This window comes from Acomys minous, assembly GCF_964271855.1.
Source record: "Acomys minous genome assembly, chromosome: 11".
Classification (NCBI taxonomy): domain Eukaryota; kingdom Metazoa; phylum Chordata; class Mammalia; order Rodentia; family Muridae; genus Acomys; species Acomys minous.
In genome coordinates this window covers 79,986,071-80,012,755 of record NC_140492.1, presented here as the reverse complement: position 1 = coordinate 80,012,755, position 26,685 = coordinate 79,986,071, and the positions used below count along the sequence as shown (strand labels likewise).

Genomic DNA, 26,685 nt, shown 5'->3' with positions numbered 1-26,685 from the left:
CTGCGAGTTTTGGACTCTGCAGGTGCAGTGGGAACTGGACAGCCTTTATAGAGAGCACCATAACGGCGCCAGGACCATCAGTGGAAGAGTGCTTGCACTCTGGGCTGCAGCCCTGCACACAGTGCTGGGAAAATCCCAGCAGGCAACATCAACAAAGCTGTAACATTTTACTTAAATATTGGCTCGTTCTCTCTTATCCATGAAACTAAGTGCTAAGAAACTGAGACTCTGTAAAGGACCTAGAGAAATATGAGAAGTCATGAATATGTCCAATTAGCTCTCATATATTCATCTTCACAAAAAAGCCTGATATCTCACAGATAAAAAATAAACCTGTGTTTTTAAAAAGAGTAAGGTACGCGCGCGCACACACACACACACACACACACGCACACACGCACGCACACACACACGTGCATGCACACATACATACACACTAAAATAAAATTTAAAAAGAAGTCAAAGTTGATATTTAACCGTTTAAAATATAGTATAAAGAGAATATATAATAGTCCCAACTCCAGTTGCTATAGTCTATATATTTATTCTATCTAATCAACATAAAAGAGAAAAGCAAAACAAAAAAGCATCTCAATAATAATTTCTAATTTGGTATTTTGTCATAAATATATTGGGTTAAGACAATAAGTATTTTTCAATTTTGATATAAATAGCCTTTAAAATGTGTTCATTTTAGACCTGATAGAGTATACAAAATAAAAGAAATGTTATTATTTAAGTTTTCTCTATAATTTCAAAGAATAAGAACATAAGTAATTAAAAGGTTTTCATGACTGCTTCAAGAAAGATGGTCTACTGAATCAAGAATAACCTAAATTAGCTTTATAAAATTAGCACAACGCATTTGAATGTGTTTCTAGGTAAAAAAAAAAAAGCATTGGTATAGACAGGAATTCTATGGGAAGAAACTTTCCTAAATATATATTGATAGAAGATTCATATATAGAACAAAGAACTCCAAATTATAAATACAAGAAATGTCCTCATGAAACACAGTATATGCGCAATGAATACAAACAACTAAAAGAGCTTTCCTTCAATTATCAAATTTACAAATCAGGTGCCATTGAAAACAAGGTGTCTCTCTAGTCTCTACTAGGGAGTCAAGAGTAACATTAGTGAAAGTCTCATCAAAATATTATTATCACCATTTTATCAGAAAATTAAAGTATCTTCTTGTGGGACTCCATCAGTGGAGAGGGAGAGAGAGGCTGGGCACTGTTTCTGACTCTTTTGACTGCTTTTGGGTCCCCTTTTCTCATACTAGATTGCCTAATCCAACATAGTTTGTTCATGTTGTTGTTGTTTGTTTTTTCAGTACGGGAGTTTCTCTGTGTAGCCTTGGCTCTCCTGGACTCACTTTGTAGACCAAGCAGGCCTTGAACTCACAGTGCTCTGCCTGCCTCTGCCTCCCTGAGGGGCAGAGATTAAAGGTGTGCACCACCATACTTAGGTGTAATCTTAATATAAGGGAGGTGTTTAGTCTTTCTGTAACTTGATAGACCATGTTTGGTGGATATCCATGGGAGGCCTGCCCTTTTATGAAGAGAAATGGAGGAGGATTGGATACAGGGGTGGAGTCAGGGCAGAGGAGAGATTAGGAGGAGAAACTAAAAAGAGAGGGAGGGGAAACTGTGGTTAGGATGTAAAAAAAATAATAATAATAAAGAGGACACTAGAACCAATTGAAAGAAAGAAAAGAAAAGAAAGAAAGAAAGGAAGGAAGGAAGGAAGGAAGAAGAAAAGAAAATTAGATTTTCTGGGTTGTTTCAAAACGTTAGATGATAGAAACAGCACATTTAAATCAGTATATAATGAGACTTTAAGTCTTTTAAAATAAGAAAACTAATGAATTAGATGGTGCAACGAATCATCTAAAAAGTAGTAAGGAAGGAAACAGTGCACAGTGTACACCATACAGTATATGGCATACAGTATACAGTGAATACCATACAGTATAAAGGATACAGTGCACAGTGCACACCATACAGTATACAGGATACAGTGCATAGTGCACACCATACAGTATATGGAATACAGTGCACACCATACAGTATATTGAATGCAGCATACAGTGCACACCATACAGTATATGGGATACAGTGCACACCATACAGTATATGGGGTACAGTGTACACCATACAGGATACAGTGCACAGTGTATACCATACAGTATAAGAGATACAGGGCACAGAGCACACCATAACAGTACACGGGATACAGTACACACAATGCACAGTGTATACCATACAGGATACAGCATACATCTCTCAACTTAAGTGGGAAATTGAAAAGAGGGAATGGGAAGGTCAATATGGTAAAAATAAATAATATACAAATATGAAAATACACAAAAACTCATTAATTTGTACAATGGTTGTAGTCTAATAAAATAGTAAATAATAGAGAAAAAGAGGAGAAAAACGATACAGTCTTTTATGTATAGATTCCCTAAGGATGGGAGTCAGTGTTAGCTCTGACTCTGTTACCTGCCTCTGGATCCTTTTTCCCCTAGCTGGGCTGCTTTGTCCTGCCTCCCTGAGGGAGGATGCACTTAATCCTGCTGTGATTTGAGGGGCCAGTGTGGGTTGGGATCCCTTAGGGAGCCCCCTTCTCCAAGAAGGAAAGGGAGCAGTTGGGGGAGGGGGCATGAGAGCAGGTCTGAGAGGAGAACATAGAGAAGACTGGAACCAGGCTGTAAAGGGATTGAATAAGAAAGAGTGGAAGGAAGGAAGGAAGGAAGGAAGGGAGAGTGGAAGGAAGGAAGGAAGGAAGGAAGGAAGGAAGGAAGGAAGGGAGAGAGGGAGGAAGGAAGGAAGGAAGGAAGGAAGGAAGGAAGGAAGGAAGGAAACAAGCAATGAGACAATGCAAGAAAACTAAGAGATAAGACTTTAATGCTTTTTCTTTTATTCTTTTTTTTTTTTTCTGTGTTTGTTTTGTTCTGTTCTGGGCTTTTGTTTGTTTGTGTTTTGTTTTCTGGTTTTCGCCTGTTTGCTTTTTAAAGAGAGAAAGAAGACATGGAGTAATAAGGATGAGAAGGGGGATGATTTGGGAAGAGATGGAGAAGAAAAAATAGTTATTATAATATATTGTTTAAAAATCTATCTTCAATTAAAGAAAAAGAAAAAACTGTACAGACTTGCCTACATGCAATCTGGATGGAGGAATTTTCTCAATTGAGGGTCAGTCTTCCTAAATGCCTCTAGCTTATGTCAAGTGATATTAGTCTGGACAATTACAATCATGAAATGACTGTTATATCTTACTAATACCTCATATTCTAAAAAGAAAAACATAGTATACGCTAAATACAAACTTAAGTATTATGATAGGACACTTTCCTAAAATGAAACAAGAGAGCCTTCATTCTATAATTTTTCCCTTTACATCTCACTACCTTATCCCAAGTACATCACACTTGACAGTAGATAAATGGTAAGTAGTTCCAAACAGAAGCCCGTCCACTAAAAAGATGCATGATAAACTTACAAACAAGTGTCAGAAAAAACAGTATCTATCATACTTTGAAAATATTAAAACACAATTTAAGTATCAATAAAGCATTTATTATATATATATACACACATACATACATAAATTATATATATAAAATACACACACACATACACACACACACACAAGTTCTTTTTCTTTTTCTTTTTTTTTTAGATAGTTACTCAAATTTACAGTTTATTGACTAAGTCTGCAATGGGCTTGAGATTCTACAGTTGTTAAATTCCAAGTGACTTTCATGTTGTTGGTCAGTGGAACATAGACAAAGACATGTTTACAGAAAACCAGAGGGTTTAAAAACATTTCTATTAACATACACTAATTGCACACAATAATGTATTTCACTGTGACACTTTAACACATTATTGCATTTATATATAAAGACACACAAGTTTCTTGTACCTGGAATGTTATATAAAAAGTCCCAGAGGTGTTGTTCTTCCATGTAGCTCACGAAAACATTTCCAAATGTTCGTGGGGAGAGATGGCAATGGTACAGAACATTAAAGATGGCTTCCACCACACTGCAGCGTGCATTCTGGTTATTTTCTATGCCCGTAGCTTGTTCTTAAAAAGAGTGAAAATGTGGGGGTCAGTGGACAGGATCATATCCTTATCATTTCTCTCAGCATTGTGCTACGATGCACCCATGCTTACTACTTGCACTTGAGAAACACCACCGTCTCTGAGGGCTACAGTCACTCAACCTCACAGCTTCACATGCACCTGTAGGTGGCTGCTGAGTGACATCTGTGAGAACAACCACAGTGGCATTATTTTTTAGTTACGAGGCCAGTTTTCCTGTACAGCAGAATTCTCTTTTCCTCCAAGGAAATAATTTTTGCCTATATTTCTCATTTAAAAATCATAAACATTCAAGAAATATTTTAAACATCCAGATAGCTCAGAAAACTAAAAGTGTACCAAGAGAAAATTCACACATGTTCTTTGAATTATGCAATCAATTCTGATACATGTGACGTATCTCAAATATATTGACACCATCATTCCAGAACGAAGCAAATTTTTGATTAGTCCCTTTACTGAACCTCATGAGCAATTGCACCATAACAAAGCTATTTTAATCACTTGAACATCCCCCTCTGGCTCCATTACAGCTTCTATCAAAGATCAGTAGTCAGAGAATCAGGCATTACTGAATTTATATCACACACAGGATTGAGAAATAATTCCTACTTTGCTTAACAGCCCTATCATAATAAACAGCTGTATCATAATACAAAAAAAAACATGTATTAACTTAAAGATAGTATCAGCTCATATCTCTTATTTTTAATGTCTTTTATTCATATAACCTAGAGTCATTTGGAATGGGAATATTTCCTTATTCCTTCTCATTTGAAAGTTTATCACTTTTCTAATTGTATTTATTGGGTTTGGTTTTAAGAGCCCTCCCTTTATAAAAAAATTTTTATTTATTTTTATGTGCACTATTGTTCTGCTTGCACGTCTGCTTGAGGGTGCCTAACCCTCCGGAACTGGAGTTACAGACAGTTGTGAGTTGCCACATGGGTGCTGGGAATTGAACCCAGGTCCTCTGGAAGAGCAGCTATGGCTCTTAACTGCTGAGCCATCTCCTAGGCCAGGAGCCCATTCTTATCTGGAAATTAAAGGAACAACACACTAGATTCTATGCAGAGAGCACTTGCTAGTTTTTCTTCCTAATGTCAATTTCAAATTAATTTTTATTTAACTGGTCATCGTTGTCCCCACAGGTTATTTGTTTGAGATGTTGAGTCCATTACCTGGGGTGGGCATGCGGTCAAGGCCTGACACCATTCATCAGCCATGATCAGTTTGTAGGTGACTGTGTAACCAACAGGACCATTCCCAAAGCGTTTTGCTGTGATAACTGGGGAGTGGTGTTCTTTTGTGAGTGTTTGATAAGCTGCTAGACTGGGCTAAAAATTCCTCAGGATGGCCATTTGGGAGGAAAATGTAACTAAAAATTAAGCTGCTTCAGTAAGAGTCAGAAACAAGCCTGTTTTTTTTCCCCCCTCTGAAATTACTTTTCAATTCTCAAGCATCTTGTTCAACCTAAAAGGATTCATTTGCCATTTAAATGTGCTTCCCCTTTCCTTTTCTTTCACCAGTCTAGAATGCTGTCTTCTAAAGGGCTGTGAAATGCTGTCTTCGGGGCAATTACTATCAACTGTTGCTGCCTACACTGGGCCTGCCAAAGTCAGTCCTAGGGAGAGTGACACAGGGCCATTCTGCTCACACTGAACTGTGGGCTACTGATCAATTCTGGGGGACAGGAAGTCATTCTTTCATCTGTGAACCCAAGGAGGAGCCCACTAGGTTCCACTGAATAGATCTAAATCCATGGCCACACAGGTGACCTGCTGGGTCACGAACCGCACAAAGACAGGGATGCAGGAAAAGAAACTGTAGAGGGGAGCCAGGACTGACAGGTAAGACAGGGTCAGGGTGACAGTAATAAGGATGTACTTTCTGCATGCATGGTGTTATCAAAGAACAAATTTAACAAAAGTTGTCATTTAAAAACCATTCTCATGTGGGTATGCCTGAGAGGGCGAAGAGAGAAAGGAGACTGTGTTATGGCTCTGCTCTCTGGGGCTGGGCACCCACCACACTGTTACTTAATTCTCTTCATTTTGACCATATGTGGATCTCCAAAATATCCATCGTTGCTTCATGTGCACATGCGTTCCACACAGGGTGGGAACACTCCTCCCAAAAGCGTAGACTACCTAACAACGTCCACATTACTCAGTTCTACACAAGAGGAACTTTCCTTTATACGATTTTCTTCATATCCATAGATAACTCTCAACCCTCATCAAAGAAGCCCCTCCCCCCCCCCAGCAGATCACGACTAGGTAGCATGAAGATCCATAAGTAGCAAAGTGAGGAAAATAGATGACGGGGTGTCCGGCTAGTACATGTAGAATTAACTCACCAGCCAAGGTTCAGGGAACATCATGGAAAAGGGGTAGAAGGACTGTAAAAAGCCAGGAGAGCAGCAGGTCTGCTGGGAGATAGTGTCTTTTGGTTCTGACAGACAAGTTGCACCCAATTAAATCTCAGCAATAAGGTTACCTAATGAGACCTGCACAATTGGTACACTGGTAACATGTCAACACAGGTGCAGAGATTTTTTTCACAAGGCCCAACCTAGATGAAGAGCTACAGGCAATCCATGGCTTTTGAGAAAGAGGAAGTCAGTTTTCTCCAAGGATGAGCTAGCTCCCTGACAAGTTATCCAATCCCAAGTGGTCAGCTCTAAACACTTGCACATACGAGTAATTCTAGATGGGCTCAGTTGCCATTATATACGTGTGTGTGTGTGTGTGTGTGTGTGTGTGTGTGTGTGTGTGTGTGTGTATGTGTGTGTGTGTACATATATATATATATATACACACACATATATACATATGTATATATAATATGTGTATGTGTTTAAAGCAACCAAGATCTTGAATTGAGAGGCAGTTACAGGGCACAGGGAGAGAGGGAGGATGTAAATACATGTATAAAATTCATTTAAAAATTAGTATTCTTACTACAGGTCAGTCACTGGTGCAGAGTTGAGGGGCTTTGGCTTCTGGGTATTTACTGTGCAAACATGCATAGTGGTCAGGTGATGGGCGCACTTGAAAGCACGATGGCAAGGTAATGGTTTGTGACTCTCATTCCTGCTTGCTGGCTTTGTCCTGTCATAAGTGATAGTAGCATCTCTTTCATTCTTTGAAAACATTTTTGTTTTGCTTTACGTGAATGGGGCAATTTGCCTGTGTGTATATCTGTGTACATTTGCATGCCTGGTGCCTGCTGAGGTCAGAAGAGGGCATTGGACACCTTACAACTGGAGTTAAAGAATGTGTGAGCTGCTTTGTGAGTGATGGGAAATTCTCTCCCCATCGCTAAGGCCTGGCAGGAGAGCGGGCGGCACACAATCTAGATGGGCTTGGGGTGGTGGCTTGGGAACCTGGTAGAAACCATGGTCATGGCCAAGTGCTCAGTCCCAGCGATTTTCTGTTCCTTTTGACTTGGTTTCTTTATGTCCTTGGAGCTATTTTTGTGCTCTTTCTCATTCTGGTGTTCCCCCAGTCCTTTCAGGGGAAACTCACCTTGAATTCATTTTCATAACCTACTTTTTGGGGGGGGGGGCAGGGAGGGTGACCCAAGTTATTTTGTTGCCACTTCATTGATGGCAGAGGAATATTAGGCTAATATTTGACAAAGTAAAATTAAATTGTTTGGGTATTTTTGTTTGTTTGTTTATTGTTTGGTTTGAAATTCACCCCTTGGTAAAGTTGGTCTTGATGTGATTTAGGATAGAGTACTCCCAAACAAGGCACCTGGGCATTTGGGGAAACAGGAAATTCAGTCCAGTCTTCCGGACCACTCCTGAAGCAGGGAACCAAATGATTTCCTTTAAAGCAGGTCATGCATAGGGGCCCTCTCTGTACCAAGCACACAGGGAAATCTACACAAGCATTACCAAGTTACTGGGACTAATTCCCTCTAGATGTCATTCTTTGAACAACTATGCACACATCAAAATATTCATGCTGGACTGCATGGCCCACGGCAGCTCACAGCCACCTATAATGCTAGTTTAATGGGTTCTAACATTTTCTTTTGGCATCCATAGGTCCCTGCATTCAGTTTACAAATAAAGTAAAGCAGTCTGATATCCCCATAGACAAATTAAAAATAAATTAATTAATCTCTAAAAAGCCAGAAATATGCAGTCCACCCTGTTTCCATTGGTCTTCTTTATTAAGGCCAATGTAGTGATATTTATAGTAAATGAATGTCTTCATTCATGTTGGCTTATCCTTTCTTATAGGTGCATCACCTGTGAGCCTTGCAATGTGTGTGTGTGGGGGGGGGGGGAACACATCTCTTCCAGCCTATAATTCCTGCTTCTCTACAGGATGCAAGGCTAGGCTAGTCCTTTCATTCTTTTTCTTTTTCTTCCACCTCTGCGCAAGACATAGTTTTTCCCAGTAAATAATTCCTTAGGTGTGTTGTTATGATGCCTTCAATAGTGAAAGAAATGAAAGTTGACTAGGTCTATTCAGGAGGCAGATGTAGGAAGAAGGCTACAAGTGAGACTAGCCAGCCAGGGCTGCAGAGCAGGACCCTGTCTCAATAAACAAGTAAGTAACTAAGTAACTAAGTAAGTAGGTAAGTAGGTAAGTGCATAAGTAGTTAATAAATAGCCAGTGTGTTCTAGCTACCTAAAACATCATTGTACAAATAAATATCATTCTTTTTTTTTTTCCTTTTCCATCAGAATTTAGCTCACCTATGTGGCAACCTTGTGCCTTGTCCTGGCCACCCTTACTGTCCTTCTTAGACATGACTCCCTCTGGAAGCTCCTCCCCACCTCTCACTCACCACACTAGGGAAGGTGTCCGAGGCCAGAAACCCAGCATGGTTGAATAAGCCCAGTGTTTTGTTTTATTCTTTCATGGTATGTATGGCCGTGGGGACTTTGCTTTGGCCAAGATATCCCTCTAATTAAGATAGAATTTACCAAGGCAGGACAATCTTAGATTTTCAGGCCAGGTGGGGAGCTAAGGGAATTAGAGGGATCAGAATTCATACTTTAGTACTGGAACTTTTACCAGATTCCCTGACGCAGTATCTACAGTAAAGTACGCAGTAATAAAGCTTCTTTTATCAATATATTATACATTAAAATGAATAAAAATTTTTAGATTAGACAATCTTTCAGTAATATTCCGAGGGGTGTTTTCGGTGTAGCCACCATTTTAAACTCTTGTTAGGGCTCCTAAAGGAGATTTAAACCCCAGGAGACTGTTTGTACTGCCAGCACAGGTTTAATCTGTGCTACGCTGTACACGAGCATTTTCCTCTCCAAGGCTGTATAACTTTTACTTTTACAAGATGTCAGTGAGAAACGCCTGCTGAGTCACTGGGATGCATTTGGCAGCAGCATTATAAAAGAGTGTGCTGTGTGCTCAGGGATGCTGAGTCAACCAGACACCAGCAGCACCGCTAAACAAAGAAAAGGGCTGGAAGACTCCCTTCGCACAAAGACGCTAGATCAAAAATGTAAGAACAGAGCACACAGAAATCAGAACAAGGATCACCGAGAGTAGAGCGAGTCGGAGTTGGGGTCAATATCACACAAAGAACACCGACAGCAGAGCAAGGCTGGGGGGTCATGGTCAATATCACACAAGGAACCCCAATAGTAGAGCAAGGTGGGATCGGGGTCAATACCACACAAAGAACCCCAACAGTAGAGCAAGGCTGGGGGGTCATGGTCAATATCACACAAGGAAAAATGGACAGTAGAGCAAGGCTAGGGGCTCAGAGTCAATATCACACAAGGAAACCTGGACAGCAGAGTAAGGTGGAGGTGGGGGTCATTATCACATCATAGTTTACTACAAGAAACAACAAAACACAGTTTAAATCTTATTAGAAAGTTCTACCACACCACGTGTCACCCTCACCCCATGGGCCATGTCCTTATTCATCATCCCGTCAGGAGCACTGCTCCAGGTGCCGACTCTGACAATGCCTGATGCTATTTGATGCCCACTAAATGTAATGTTTTAGTAGAGAAGTCAGTTATAAAATCAAGTGCTTAATTTCCAGAGGCTCACTCTTTCTGAAGACTCATCTCCAAAACTATTGTGTTTTCTTTTTAGTTTACCTAAAACAATAGACTATCAGAAAATAATGACTTGTTGGCTCTGTTTATTAACAATTAAACTTTATTGTACAACCCATCTAGCACACACAAGAAGGAAAAAAAGGTTAAAGGGACAGAAGAGTGAACCTTCCGGTATCTGTTTCACAGGACGGGTCCTTAGGTGTTTCTCCGTTCAGAGTGCTGGTCTGGCCGCTCTCTTCCTCTCAACCTGTTGTTTTGTCTTCCCCCACCTTCCCAGTCACATGCAAAGGGAGGTCTCTTTCTCCCTTCAAGGGTCAATTAGGAAAACAATAGCCACGGTGGGGTTCCCAGGTCGGCTTCCTGAATTCCAAGCCCAGGAAGGCTCCAAACAATCTCTCACAAGGTATTCATGGTGTGCCCCAAGGGTAAAGCCCGCCAAGACTGCTTCCACCTGTGACAAAGCTTAATCTTTCCCACAATGACTCTTCCCTCATTTAACAAGGACCACTCGAAAAATCAAGTGGGAACTTCTCTGATTTTTCTATATCTGTTTCTCCATTTCCAAAATGGTCCTAATAATTCAAGGTTCATAAATGAGCTAATAAATCACACTGAATTGTTGAGGGGAAACACTGCAAAAATCATGATAATAGGATCACTTTAGTGTGATGTCCAATCCCATGAATATTATGTACATAGAATTACATGGGAGTACATCAACTACCAAAGCAGACTAGGCTCCTGTTAGTTATATTGGGTATTTTAAGTAGCAGAAAAAGATGGAATGTAAAATAGTTCAGTCATTGTCAAGCAAGACTGGATCTGCTTCTGTGTAGGTCAAACAGGTAGGCATAAGGCTATTGTGCACTACGTAAAGAGACAAATGCGGATTTAAGTGCCCTCCATATCTGCTTTCAAACCTTGTTCTGAAAATCTCCTGTCTAAACTCAACTCTCCAGTTGTTCCTGATCTGTCAATAAAACAGTGTAACAGGCAATCCCTGAGCAGGGGGGAGAATAGGGCTGGGCTTCCTGCCAGCCAGGGGAGGAAAAGAGATAGAGAGGAAGTGGGGTCCAGGAGACAGGAGGAGAGAGCAGCTGGAAGGAGGAAGCCATAAATGAAAGTATGTTAGTGATTTTGGCAAAGAGGAAGTCAGACCAGCATGGAGGGTTAGGAATAGAGTAATAACTGCTCTGTATTATGCTGTAAAGCTCAGTAAAAAAATTTAGTAGTGCAGTATAGATTATTTGGGTGCTAGCCGGGATAAGAGATAAACTGCTTGCTAAACACACATTTTATAAAGTAACACTGGCAGAAATATCATAGCAAAATACATACTGCTATGTCCCAAACTATTTGTGAAGGCTTTCAATAAGTACTAGTAGAATTTGAAAAAAAAATTTTTTTTTGCCTAGTTCTCATTTATATGACAGCGGCTAGGGAATTACCTTGCCAGACATATAGATATCCAAAAGAAGGGAAACTTCATCTTGTGCAAGACACTATTTTATCATGACAGTCAGTGCTCCCTTTCTACTGTGTTCCCCAAGGATCAAACTCAGATCAAGTCTTGAGGGTTTCAGACTAAATGTTTTTACCAGTTTTGGTCTTCTGCCATAGCAGCAAGTGTTCTTAACTAATGAGCCATCTCTTTAGCCACTCAGTAAAAATTGTTAAAGTGTATGCAGTCTGAACCTAACAAGAAAACAGAGATAAAATGGTGGGCGGCCTCTGTCCTTCTGCACCTCACAGTGGCCTTACTGCTCAACAAGCTGGGGACACCAGCAGCAGGAGCAACATCACCTGGAGCCTGTCAAACCCTACAACCTAGGGAACCGGGATCTATAGCATTAGCTGCACTATCAGGTTGTGAGTGTCTGCACCCTAACAACAAAGCCTGATTGATATAGTCATACCCTACCCACCCACCATGACCATCGACACCTCTGAGGATGCAGCATCCCTGGGGGGTAATTGTTTCTGAGACTATACTGGTTTTTAGAAGACCGCTGAGGTCTCCAGGCCAGTCCGTTGTCATTCCCAGAAAGGACCTTGGCAAACACTAGTATAAAAACACAGAGGTACTCCCTACTGCTCTCAGGAAGTACATGCTACAATTTCAATTAAGAAAACATTGACTAATCAGAGTCCTGTAGTGCAACTGTAATTACTGCAAACATAGGCAATAACATCAATGGTAGGTGAGCTAAGAACACTGAGAAGGAGTGCAATTTCTCTTTAAGGTATTTTCTAAAATGGGGCTCTGATTACACCTATGACATGGTATACATAGGCACATGTGCACCACGACGAATAATTAAGCTAGCTTCTGCCATAACGTCTGATATTACATAGGATTATACTACATGACAGAAAATTATACTACATGACAAGACAATTTGAGCTGATTCAATAACTTTAGGTCAACTGTTACTCAGTAGTCCTAGCCAAGCTTTAGCTCTCTCCAGATCTATTGTTTCCTTGTCATCTTTGGGTATTTTGTAACATGGATGAACATACAGAGCACACTAGGACAATCATCTGTTACTGCGGTTGCTGGTTGCTGATTGCTACCTACAGTTGCTCTGCACCGTAACTTGCTACACATCCTGTCACTTTGCTTGATGCCTTGTGGTTCCGATTCAAACACTCCTGAAGCCGGTGGCATGGGTCCAACACTGTGCTGCTTCCTACTAGTGGGGCAGCCTACTTTTCCTTGGTATCTCAGTTCCCTCAAGTGGGGTGTACCAGCAGTACTATCATAAGAAGTCAGTGAAAGAACACATTTCAAGACTTGAAAATCAAGGCCTGGGCCATCTTACATAGCACATATTTGACATCTTGCTTTTATATTGTGGTGGACTATCACTAGAAGGCAAGAAATGCCCATGGGGATCACTTTGTGGACAACAGGCGAAGAAAGGCATGTTAGCTCTACTTCATCCAAACATCACTTAGCAGGAAAGGCCACTCAACTGACAACTGGGAAATTGAGAAATTTTGATGCCTCATGTAAAAGCCTTGCATCCCACTTGGTCTCAGCAAAATAACTGCCCTGAGATTTGAAAGTCAAAAATTCAACATGGCGTCTTATAATTAAGAGCCTTCTGAAACATGGAGGCTTATTTCCTTTGGATTCAACACGATCTAACTTAAGACTGAAGAGATGCCACTGTCAGGCGACTGGAAGGGATACAAGGAGGGTCACAAGTCACCTACCATTAATATCAGCTGGCTTTTTTTCTTTGAATCAGGGTACAGCAACATTAAAATACGTCGTTTTATACTAGAGAACTTGCCATCTATGGCAAGACTGGTTAGAAGATGTAGGCAGTGTAACACATTTTCTATTAATTTGTTTAACTTTATTTTCTGACCCTCAGCAAAAATAACTATTTCTCTATATGTTTGGCTGACCATTTTAAAACAAATAGAAATTCTGATAAAACTTTTTTAACTGAAAGCTGAAGATACCATTCACACATTGAGATGTTTCTGACTTTATATTATATGGTTACCAGGAAAATTTATGTTAAGTATACTGTACTTGAAATAAAGTAAAGCCTGTTTTAAAAAAGACTATATACATGACTATATAGACTAAATATACGTTATACTGAGATTGTGTGTATATATATATGATATATATATATATATATATATATATATATATCATATATTTACATATACACACATATATAACTTTCCCAAGCCAATTAAACCTAAAAATTAAGCTTTATTAGTTAAAGCAAAAAGATATTATTTATAAAGAAAAGCCCTCTCATTAAAAAGAAAAGTTTTGTTGCTTAATTAATAAGAATTTTGTTAATTAAAAAAAGTTTTGCTTTCCTAAACATATGGTCAAATAAGTAAATTATCTTTCAGACTTTAATTAAATGAAAAGACAATTGCTGTAAAAATTAGTACAAATATACTTTTAAAAACATCATTACAGTAGTTAGTAACATCCCATAAGTATGCTGTTTCTGACTTAAAAATGACAAGAATTCTACAGGAGTTTAAAATAGTGATTGTCCAACTGACTTGTAAATTCTGCCATTTCATCTTCAGGATATTTGAATTAGCTAGAAAAAATCAACAGGGAAAATACCAAAGCTGCCACATAAAATAAATAACCTTTACAATAAGTGATGTATTTCAGCAGCTCAGAAAATACACTAATGTTTTCCATCAGAACCATTCCTGAGATTGCAAGTTTTTCCAAACAACATCATTTTATGCACACTAGGGATTGGCTATTGATTTTGAAAAATACATGGTGGATTTATTTATTTTAAAAATCCAGTTTATTATTCATATGTATATTTGCTTTTCCTTTACTAAGTTGTTATCAGTAAAGTCAAAAATGTGAGCTCAAAAAAATAAAAAAATAAAAACAAAAAACGTGAGCTCTGATTTTTCCAGATTGTTCTACTTTATCAATAGGAGGTCATTTGTTCTAAAGGATGATGCAGTTAATTTTCAATGATTATATCAAAGTAACTCTCTGAAATTTCAAGGAAACACTTTGAAACCCTCAGATACTATCCACATCATTTGGCTACCTTGTCTCAAAGTTCAGAATACATTCATGAAGGAGATTTATATGAAATAACCAAGTAACAGGGAAGATAGAATCTCAAGTGGACCTCTCTTGACATCAAATGAATCTCCAGTGCAGAAATGGGTTGCATCCAATCAAGCTGTTGACCAAAGGGGCCCCATGAGGACCCCCAAAACAAACCAGGCTTCTGCTAAGGCTATTAGGTGCTCTTCACAACCTGACAGTAAAACCCAATTGCTGAAGACAGCACTAACACGGCTCACCGACTGCAGAGAAGTTGAGCCGGTCGGTGCCTGCAGAGAGCCTCTACCCCACTGACTAGTACTCAAGGTACTGGAAGCTTCTCTGATTGCTACAAAAGGAGTAAGGCAGATAACCACCAGATACAAACCCTTCAGTCTACTATGATGACCAGGGTGCAAGATGGGCTAGTGGCACACAGCTTAAGAGAGTAACCAATGAATATTTGATTGGATTTAAGTCCCACTCCATGATACATGGCCAACAACCAGAGTCTAGAGGGGCCAGAGACACAGCAGAAAGCCTAATACCACTGTTCTGCTAAGGAAGCAGCAATACCATGACTCCAACTGACATGCTGCTGTCACCAGAGCAGCTTCCTCTTGCAGCAGATGGGAACAAATTCAGAGACAAATAGTCAGATAATGTGAGGAGAGTGAGAGACCTTGGAACACACAGCCTCAAGGGGACATCTCCACCAAACTCTTCCCCTTGGGGTTCAGGGAGGAAGCAGAAAGAGTGAAAGAGCCAGAGGGGATGGAGGACACAAGGAAACAAGGCCCTCTGGATGCAAATATGAACTCACAGAAACCATGGCAGCATGCACAGGGCCTGCACGGCTCTTTGGCAGATGGAGTTCCAGCACTGTGACAAGTGGGCATGAGCCCCATCCCCATCCCAGAAGCTATCTCCAAGTGAAAACCACTCAGACATGAAAACCCAGTCCTCTCCAATCGAGTTTCACTGGGGATACCAGCCATCCTATTTTTAAAAAATATTTACTTATATATATTTAATGTACAGTTGGTGTGTGGCCTACATGAATGTCTATGTAAGGGAGTTGGATCCACTAGAACTTGAGTTACCGACAATTGTAATTTGCCATATGGGGTGCTGGGAATTGAACTCAGGTCCTCTAGAATGCAGCCAATGCTCTTAACCACTGAGCCATCTCTCCAGCCCGTACAAGCCACTCTTAAGGGCAGGCCCCAGGCCCAGAAGTAAAATAAACTCGGTGGCATTCTAGGAGGTTCTTTGTCTCATAGTTATGTCAGAACTTAGAGGTCCTGATATAATAATATTAATAGAATTATATTATTACAATAACTGCCATAGTATGGCTTCCGGTTTTGTGTTTTAATGGGATTCCTGTATTTGTTCCTGTATGTGGTTTCCTTAGTGCTTTTCCTTTGGCCCGTTTTCTTCTGTTTATGTGTGTGTTTTGTCCTATTCTGAATTGTCTGGTTTATATTATTTTATTATTAACCTCTAGGTACCTGCTTGTTTACTGCAGAGAGACAGACGGGTCATGGATCCAGGTGGGGTGAGGGGAGGGAAGGTTCTTGAAGGAGTTAGGTTAGGAAAAGCTGTAATCAGAATATAATGGATAAAACATCTACTTCTAATAATAGGAAAAAAAACAGAAAAAAGAACTTAAATGTTATACTTATAAACATAATAAAATATCATTAGAATTCTGAGAATTAATAAAAACAGAAGATCTGAGTATGCTCCAGTCCTTTATACACAATACAGGCTTTGCAAATAAACTGTGCCTGTCAGCTGATATATTTATTATCATTTATTATTTAGGAATAAGATTACTCCTAACAAGTTGCCTACTGTGCAAATACTTGCTAAGATTATTTAAGGAACAATAACTATAGGAAAAGCTTGAACGCATTCAGTTGTAAAATTTCCTATATCATTTTCTGCAGATACAGAAAGCCAATATATTAATCTCAAGTGTTCTTATTTTTAACATGATAACAAGAGCTATGGGTTATTAGCTTTCTGTTGCTAAGAACATCAACTTCAAGGAGCAGACGTTTGTTACGGCTCATAGTTTCCATGTTTGGTCCCTTTAGCCCTCAAGGTCATGACCCAAGGACTCAGCTCCTTCAACTAAGGCCTACTTCTTAGGATGCACTTCCCAAGCGCCCACCAAGTCAGGGACCCATCAGTGGATTCCATTAATGAAGGCAGAGCCTTCCTCATCCAATCACTGAACAACAACTTTATGGGATATTGCAGATCCAACTGTAACAAGTTAACAAGTATTTGCTTCATAAAGATCTGAGAATAAAATTGCATAATAAATGTAAAGTGCCTGGGAATCACATGACACCAATTGTATTCACAATTATATACATACACACATATATATATATACATACAAACACACACACACACACACACACACACACACACACACACACCTGTTATATACATGCAAAATGTTGGTTATTTGAAGTTTGTTTTCCTCCTAAAAGAGTAGAGCTACAGCCTGTAGCTTTAAAAGTTTCCTTTCAAGTGAACTCTGTGAGACTCCAGTGCTCAAGAGCTGAGGGAAAATCAGAAGCAGGTTTTGGAAGAGGTGGGCAGGGAGCGCTCAGGATGTCGGCTCAGCTTTGGCTATCCATGGCAAGGCAGAGAGGATCCTGGTACAGCCTTGGAGGAAGGGGGCGCTCTGGAGGCGAGGTGTGCCCCTCTAGGCTACCAGACTACCACCTGTTTTGTAAAATTTAACAGGCTGGCAGGAGCTCATCATTAGAGCTAACCTCCTCCTACAGACACACAAAAGGCTCCTATTCTACACCTGCTATTAAAAAAAATGTGGAATGTGGGTCTTTAACGTCAAATACCATAAAACCTGTGTTTAGAACAAGAATTCAAATCTTTTTCTCTTCCCCACTTGTTAGGACTTTTATGTTTTTTGTTGTTGTGGTTGTTTTGTTTTTGTTTTTTGAGACAGGTTTTCTCTGTGTAGCCTTGGCTGTCCTGGACTTGCTTTGTAGGCCAGGCTAGCCTCTAACTCAGTGATCCACCTGCCTCTGCCTCCCAAGCGCTGGGATTAAAGGCTTGTTTTAAACCCACCCCAGAAAGTAAAATCTTTGCCATAACCTTTTCTGCATTTCAGGCTTTGGTGGTAAGGACCTGAGACCCCTTTTCCCATCCTCCTTCATTTCAGGTCCCCCAATTCCATGCACCAATTGAATGAGGTGGGAGCCCAGCCAATGGGCAAAAGACAGTCACCAACCCATTTAGAATAAAACCCAAGGGCACTTCCTGTCTGCGTGTTACTTTTCTGAGCAGACTTTTCTGAGCAGTACTTTTCTGAGTACATTTTTGCTTTATCCAGACACTTCAATTGGAGTGGTGGTCTTTGTCTTTGCAACCCCAAACCTATTTCTAACAGTGTCAACAGAATACACTTAGAGGCAAAAGAATCACGGCTTTTATTTAAAAAAAAAAAAAAAAAGGGAGGGAGATTTTTAACGTTCCATTTTCCTTGAGCCAAAATTTAATGACACCCGGCTCTGTACTGGTGCCTCTGGTAACCTGAGAGCCTCTCTTCCTGGTGGAAAGTACTGCTTACCTGTCTTGTGGGTAAACATTTTTGTTGTAGCCTTTGCCTCAGGTGTCCTATAAATTATAACACGGACACAAGCATGGAGTTAATGAAATTAGCCCTACCTCTCACTACCCATTTGGACAATCTGTAAATAAATCAATTTTCTTTTATCGATTTTGTTTTCTATCTTCTTTTAAAAACCAGAAAAAAAAAAAAAAGCTAAGGTAGTGGGTTTATGTACCTAAGTGCCTGTTTGGAGAGTCCTTAGGAAAAAAAAAAAATCAATATTCTCCTGAGAAGCACACCCCCTAGGTGGCTTTTGGGAAATGAACAGGAAGGTAAGAGGTAGATTTGGGAAATTGGTTTTAGCAGTTGCTAAGTACTTGCTGGGTGGGATGGCTACCCTTGGCTGTTAACTGGACTACATGTGGAAGTAACAAAAACACAAGTGGCTGTGAGGGATGTTTTTCTTACTTGAACCATCTGCAGTAAGAAGACCCGTGTCCAACCCAGATCTTTGAGGTGGGGGAGATCCACCTTTGATCAGGGCCACATCTTCTGCTGGCAGGGCCATATAAGCTCGTGGAAGGAGGAGGCTTGCTTTCTCTTTGTCGGCTTGCTCTCCCCGTGCTAGCAAGTCCATTTCTTCATTGCCTTAGGGAATCTAGCATACAGCTTTGTGGACTAAACTACTACTGGACTCTTGGACCTTCCATTCATCAGCTGCCATTGTTGGGCTAGCTGGACCACTGACTGTAAGACACTTGTGTGTGTGTGTGTGTGTGTTTGTGTGTGTGTGTGTGTGTAATATATGATACATATGACATACATATATACCAGGCTCTTGAAAACTGATAAAAGGAGAATTGTTTGAGGGCCTCCAGCTAAGACCACAGTAGTGTGGTCAAGTATAAAGGGAGCACACATATGAGGCTTTGGACACAAGGTGTTTAGCAGGTTTGTGGTACATGTACAGGAATGATTGGGTCGGGGGTGGCAAATCAAAAGGGCAGAAAACTAGTCCACTTTCAACGGCAGAAGGACTTGCATGTGGTCCTGCATATAGTGAGGAGCTGGAAAAAAACGAGCGTGACTTGAGAAAGTTGGCTAATCTGGGTTCCTGTGTGGTGTGGAAGGGGAGGCCACACACGTGACATGGTGAGAATGCTCTCCGTAGTGACTGATGGGAGAGGGCACTGCACTCATGCAGCACTAGCTGCCGTTTTCTTAAACACTGAGCTATTTCTCCAGCCCTGTAATAATTTATTTATTTTTATTTTATGTGCACTGGTGTTTTGCCCGCCATGTATGTCTATGTGAGGGTGTCAGATTTTGGAGTGGTGCGCTGCCACGTGGGTGCTGGGAATTGAACCCTGGTGCTATGGAACAGCAGTCAGCGCACCTAAGCACCGTCCTTGTCATTTTCTAAGATTGTATTGGCAAGAAATTTTAATTAAGAGATGCATGGTGGCCTAGCGTGGTGGCGCACAACTTTTATCTCAGCACTTAGGAGGCAGAGACAGGTGGATCGCTGTGAGTTCAAGGCCAGCCTGGTCTACAAATCGAGTCCAGGACAGCCCAGGCTACACAGAGAAACCCTGTCTCAAAAAACAAACAAACAAACAAAAAAGAGAGATGCATAGTTTCCTACTCCTTAATCTTTACTTATACTTTTCTTGAACTTTACTTCTCTGATGGGAGTGGAACCGACTGTCGGCCACAGCTGCTGGCTTGCTGGCCTGAAGCACTCTTCAAGGTAGACTGAAATTTCAAGTGCTGCTCTAATAAAATTTCTACGTATTTATTATCTAATTCAGTTCTGCACTTTGAAAATATAGCTGCCTTCTTCCACTTCTCTTAGGCATTTCAGCCTCCTGAATGTTGGTACTTTCTCTATAGTGGCACTTGTGACTTGCCAGCATCAGGCAAAACATTCTTTAACTTAGAATTCCTGAAATAAACAGATATTCAGGTTGGTAAAGCGGGTCAGTAGTTACCCTGCTGTGCCCTCCCAGACTCGCAGCATGTGTATTTGATGCATATTTGTCTATCCTTCTGGCAATGCTCAGGTAGGGCAAAATTTCCAGTCAGTCTGACCGTGAAAGTGTTGGTTTTGTTTGTGTTTGTTTTTGTTTTTAGGAGGATCTTGAAACTACAAATACTCACCTGAGCTGTTTAGCAGGATGCTCGGTATGAGGCCACCGCCATGAAGCAGGGTCTTCAGAAGTAGGTTCCACTTACAGCATGGCTGGGCTAGGAGCAGTTTCAACTGACCCTGGGCATCCAGTCCTCTGGCTGATGGGGGCCTTTCAAAATACAAGATAAGGTGGAGTAATGAGGTTAATCTATCTATGAAATTAATAGCCTTAAAGTCCAGATGGAATGCTAACTCCTCTAAATGTCAATTTCTCCCGGATCACTCTGAAAAAAAAAATGCTTTCATGCTTGCTTACTTTAGAGTAGCTCAGGGAAGGAGTTACATTTAATCTCAACTAGCTAAAAGCGAATTAACGCTTGGTAGCCTGCCAAACTCAAACTGATACAAAATCACCATGCCTATGTTTTACAGAGCTCTCTTTCTAGCTTTGTTTCTGGGAGAAAAGAAAAACTACTCCTGCATTTATAGTGAATGTCTTCCTGTGCTTACTCACAGGAGGCACAGTGGCTGTCCGCTGTATATTCCTAGCTTTTTACTTCGGGAAAGATGTTCCCTGGAGCCCCTGAATACTTGGAACTTTACTTTATACTGAAATTGCTGGTAAAACTAAAGGAATTCCAAACTTCTGTGAAGTGTCGGCCGCAATCTAATTCTTTAATAAGAAAAATCCTTAAATCAACGTGAAATTATCTGAATTAATGCTGCCTACCACTCACCCTGTGACCTACTTAAGAGAAATAACTCCAAGGGAACAGGCTTCCGCTTTCTGGTCTGCCACTAGTTTGGAACAGAACCTCAGCTTCCCCAGAGAGTTGCTTTCTTTTGCTCCTGTGAGAGCACCAAGTCAGAAAGCGGGAACTGCCAGTCCTACTGCTCAGCTTTGCCTTCTAAAATGCCCCAATTTGGATCGCTTAAAGGTCCTAAGAGATGAACTTACAACAACCACAGGCACGGGAAACAGACCTACCCTGTGGCGGCGGCTACAAGGATCAGCAGTCTCCGTGGTGGTTAGCTGGTGGCCAGCCACCCAGGGAATCATTGCTGAATGACAGTGCAGCAAACTGTCCTCTCTGCCCTTGGCTGTGCGCTCCTCTGACATTCCAACTTGCACACCATCAACTCACACCTTTCCTTCACCATGCCAAGGTGTGACTTGACGGTGTGCAAGTTGGAATGTCAGAGGAGTGTAGGAAGAAGCCATGCCAAATTCTGCCACGTCAGAAATCCTGTGCTTAGGCTATAGGCTGTGACCTTCAAGTTGCTGACCTTTGCCTCATGAGGTCTTGTGTTCTAGGCGATCCCTGGACTATTTACATTTGAAAGAAGTAGGAAAGTCCCAACTTAGAACCACCCAGAGGATCAAGGAAGTTCCTACAGGGAACTACTCAGAGAACTAGGAAGTTCTACAAGGAGCGATTTAGGCTATTGTATTCTTGCCTGGGGGCGATCCTATTGACCTTGCTCTCTATATATGTTCCTGCTAGTTGGGATTAAAGTGAATCTTGATCAGAAATCTCCTGACTTGATTAGTTATTTCTGGCGGGCTGGGACCTGACAGAGAAGCGCACAGCCAAGGGCAGAGAGGCCAGTTTGCTGCGCTGTCATTCAGCCATGGTTCCCTAAGCGGTTGGCCACCAGCTAACCACCACGGAGACTGCTGCCCTCTGGCTTTTTAACACTTGGTTCCCAGGTCTGAAGAAGCAACATGAGGAGAGGATGAGCAAAAATAAAAATCTGCTCGTTGTTTTGTTCCAACTCTCAAGCCCAGGCTGGATCAGAACTTAAACTCACAGTATAACCCAGTCTTTGCCTCAAACTCAAGGCAATCCTCCTGCCTTGGGATGCCAAATACTGCGAATATAGGTATGAACCATCAGTTCCGACTCTAGTTCTTGAGCTTTCTTTCATTAGACATTGTGGGGGTGGGGCACACACATCGGTGCCCTAACAGGTCTCCCTAGGAAACCCTGCTGCATGGGAAGGGTTGGGACCCCTGCAGCAGGCAGCGCCTTCTCAGCTATAGCAGCAGAACGGGAAACGCTTCACATACTTTTCCTGCCTCTGTGTATGTGAACCCATTCAACATTGGCCTTGACTTGCTACCAACAATGGGACAAATGTTTGTGATGCTCCAACATCCAAATGCTTACACTTCAATTGCAATGTGGTATCATCTGAAGATGGGACCCCTTTAGGGAAAGGCTGGGTCAGGAGGTTGGGATGTCACAAATAGGATTAGAGCATATTCCAGATGTTCAGCTGACGTTGCTGACTGACTGGCTTGACTTGTTAGCCTTTAGATGCACAGACAAGGGAAAAAAAAAAAATAAAAAGAACTCTGCATTTAGAGCAAGAGAAAGAGAGAAGGATCAAAGATATAAATAAAGAAAATGTAAAGCATCTTGGCTTGGCATCGGAAATGTTTCACGACTTCATGGTGCACAGAATTCTCTAGTCTGTACTTAAACTTTGATCCAATTCAGGCTTTCCTTGAGAAGTTCTCGTAACTGGAAGGAAGAGCAACTCCTTGGGCATCTGGGCAATGCGAGGGAGGAGATCCCGCCATGGGTGGCCTATGAAGTAAGAAAAGTTAAGCAACTCAAGTCTCAGACTGGAGGAGTCAAGGCCGTGACTTCTGAGCCTGTCAGGAATTCTGAGTCACTCCCCACTCACTGTGCTGGCTCTCAGCACAGCTCCTAACAGGGTTCCAAAAGGCACAGAGGCCATCGCTACTTCCTCCCTGAGCCTTGGCTGCTGGGTACCAAGAGGCCCTGCAGGGATGCAACAGATGAAAAGCAGCTGGGTGGCGACAGGTTGCAAGTGTCCTTGGCTTGCAAACCTTTCCTATCTACCTACATACCGTTGAGATAACGACACAGCTGAAGGACTGCTTTGCTGGAATTCATAGTGAGGGTCTCTGACAGACCGAAGATGGCAGGGGCAGGATCATGGTGGGGAAGCTGAGTACAAAGAGGAATTCTGTATCTGTTGAAGAGTTTAAAACAGGGGAGTTTCCTGATGTGGCTGCAGTGCAGTAAACTGAAAGGAGGTAACTGGTGTCTTCAACTGAGTCCCTTGGTCATAAGAGAATATAACTGAATGCCATTTTACCTTATCTGAATACCTGGTTAATAATAAAATTCCTCCTTTAACAGATGGTAAGCTGTTCACTGAAGTGCACCTCAGTTCTTGGATCTTTCAACTTACCACAGATTTTGAAATGTACAGTAGAATGAAATCACTACGAGGAAAAATAAAATAGTACAAACATTCCTCCATCCCCAAGCTCTGAGTAATGAATACACTAAAGAGTCAGCATGGGCATGTGGAGGAGCATATGTTCACTCATCCTCCGAGCTGGGAGAGCTGTGAAAGTGAGATCAGTCTGAAAAACCACGACAGAAAGGGAAAATCCGTGTGTGTGTGTGTGTGTGTGTGTGTGTGTGTGTATCAAATGTGTACATGTCAGATTCGACTACGACACAGAGAGAACAAAAATTTACAAATCCTTCAAAACTCATACACGTTGTCCTTGAAGACAGAATGAATGCATGGTTGGATTGGACTAAATTTATATTCCAGTAAATGCTGGGTTTCTGGGCCATCGATTGCTCCCCTCCCCCAATTCCTCAAATCCAGAAGTAATGAGGTTCAATCTTTATTGGTTTATGGAAAATACAAATTTCTATGGAATAATGATGAAACGTTTTAGCTCCACCTTAGCTGTATGACAGACTATAAAGTAGCTCATTTATAATTTCTCTAGTTTTTTTTTTTATAAGTAATCATGTGGATTTTTTTTTAAACCAGTAAATTAACCCCACTCGTAGCACACACTTTTTCCACTTTTCAACTCTACTGTAGACCCAGGCCACGAGACACTTCTGCATCCTACTCGAGCTCAGGCTCCATGACCATAAATTAATATATCCTACCAAATATGAATCTTGGAGAAACTACTACTAGATGGTGGAATTAACTATGAAACGCACAACTTATGGATACATCCAGCACTCACTTTTATGGTGTTGACTCCAACAAACTACACACGTGGAGGCACAGGGGCTGGAAGTATGAGTCTCTTTTTCAGAAGTTCATGGCGATCCACTAGGAAATCATCAGCTTTACATCCCCATGGCCTCAATCCTGTAAGTTCTCAGGGAGAAAAAGCCCAACTGTTTTGATTGGTGTAGGATCAGAGGAAGCTCTGAGTAAAGGTATGAGAAGCAGATGAGTTTCCCAGGGAATGTGTGCTGCTCTCATGAGCACACTGACCCTGGTACGTCTAACACGTGGGAGCTGCCAAAGCCTTACTTAGTCTGAGTGGGGATACAGACACTGGATGCAGAAGCTATCAAGCGCGGCTTCCTCCTCCAGGATGCCTGAAGCCTGAGACTGTTCTGCTACAGAGACCTTCTGCAGAGATTAAGACTGACCCCTGGTTTAGCTGTAAACCATAAACCCATCTCTTCACTTCAGATGAAGAAAACACACTGAGTCTCCCACTGTATATCAATCAAAGCTTATGGCTTGACCCTAGCTTTTCTAATTAAGTGTGTGTGTCTGCTCGTGTGTGTGTGTGTGTGTGTGTGTGTGTGTGTGCGCGTGCGTGCGTGCATGCGTGTGTGTGTATGTGTGTGTGCTCGTGTGCGTGCTTGTGTGTGTGTGTATGCATGTGCGTGTGTGTGTGTGTGTGTGTGTGTGTGCTCGCGTGCGTGCTTGTGTGTGTGTGCATGCGTGTGCGTGTGTGTGTGTGTGTGTGTGTGTGTGTGCGCGCACGTGCGCACATTTTGTTTCCATTCCCTCACAGCCTCGGTGGGATCAACCTTTGAGGATGAAGGTTTTAATGACTCCATTGGTAAGCAACGTAAGTCAGCAGACATGATGAACAGTAATGACAAAAGACGAGCTAGTAAAAGAACTTTTTGATGATTATCACTTGCAAATTAAAAAACAAACAAACAAAAATCCTCACCTGAAACAGGAACTACTCTAGTTGTTTTAAATGTTAGTCTGTATTTAAACTTTTTTTAATGGGGAAGAAATAGAGATGGATTTTTCTCTGTATGGCACTCTTAGTCCCAGAACTTGCTCTGTCCCAGAACCAGGTTAGCCTCACGTTTTGCCTCTGTCTCCTGAATGCGAGCATTAAAGAAGAGCGCCACCAGACCTTGCTAAGCTTTCTTGTTTCATCTCTCTTCACTTTTCCTCTCTTTTCTTTTCTCTTCCTTTCTCTCTCCTTTCAGAAGTTGTGACCATCCTTCATCATAAAGAATCAATGATAGGACTCAGAGAACCTAACATGGGGAATAGATCTCAATGGTATAGTGAACAGACCATTCAGGAAGTCAATGACCCTACATTTTCTTGTCTTTACTTCTTGGCCTGTGCTAGACGAAATGCATACAACCTTAATCTCCCTTAACTTTTGGGCAAGATAAAACATAATGCCAGTGAATTAAAACTCCTAGAAAAGACCTAGGGGATAAAATTCAGTTGGCAGAGTGCTTGACGAGCATGCACAACTCCAAATAATTCCCAGCACCTCAGGAGCCTGGTAATCTCACCACATACACAGGCGTGGAGATGACACATGTAATCTCAGAACTGGGGAGGAGCCGAAATTCATGGTCATCTTCTGCTTTACAGCCAGCTCAGGGGCATTTGGGGATACACGACATCTTTTCTACAAAGTACTTCCAACCAAGGGCAGACACTGGGAGTCGTTTAGGTGCATGCTTCAGAATCCTTATTCTTTTGGTTTAATAACAGGAGCTGCGTGTTTTACATTGGTTTTTAAATTCTTGCCAGTCTCACAGGTCCCACCTATAAACAAAAAAACTCCAGGCAACCAAGGAATGCAGAGAGCTGAGGCAATAACCTTTCCCAGGGAAGGGCTCTCTGATTTTTACCCAATACTAAGTGGACCAAGCAGGCTGTATTCATATGTTTAGACACACACACACACACACACACACACACACACACACACACACACAACAGTAACAAAGAAAAAAAGGTAATGATTGCTAGGGAAAATGAATGAGGTGCATGCATGGGAAGAACTGGAGGGAGAAAGAGATGAAGGGAGGGAAGGAAAAAAAAAACCTCACCGTAGCCTTATGTTCAGCTAACTTGTTTAATAGTTGACTTGGAAGATGATGCAAACCTCTCTTAGCTTCACCCTC

General features: G+C 41.3%; 1 protein-coding gene across 2 annotated transcripts in view; it reads right to left on the bottom strand.

The window, feature by feature from the left end:
* Nucleotides 1-26,685, bottom strand: part of KIAA0825 — a 410,640-nt gene that overhangs the window by 232,424 nt on the left and 151,531 nt on the right. For both annotated transcript variants that reach the window (XM_084801930.1, XM_084801929.1), the window contains exons 14-15: nt 20,506-20,645; nt 3,937-4,101 (exon numbers count right to left, since the gene is read on the bottom strand). In XM_084801930.1, coding sequence (XP_084658056.1) covers nt 3,937-4,101; nt 20,506-20,645 — 305 coding nt within the window. The remainder of the gene's footprint in view (nt 1-3,936; nt 4,102-20,505; nt 20,646-26,685) is intronic.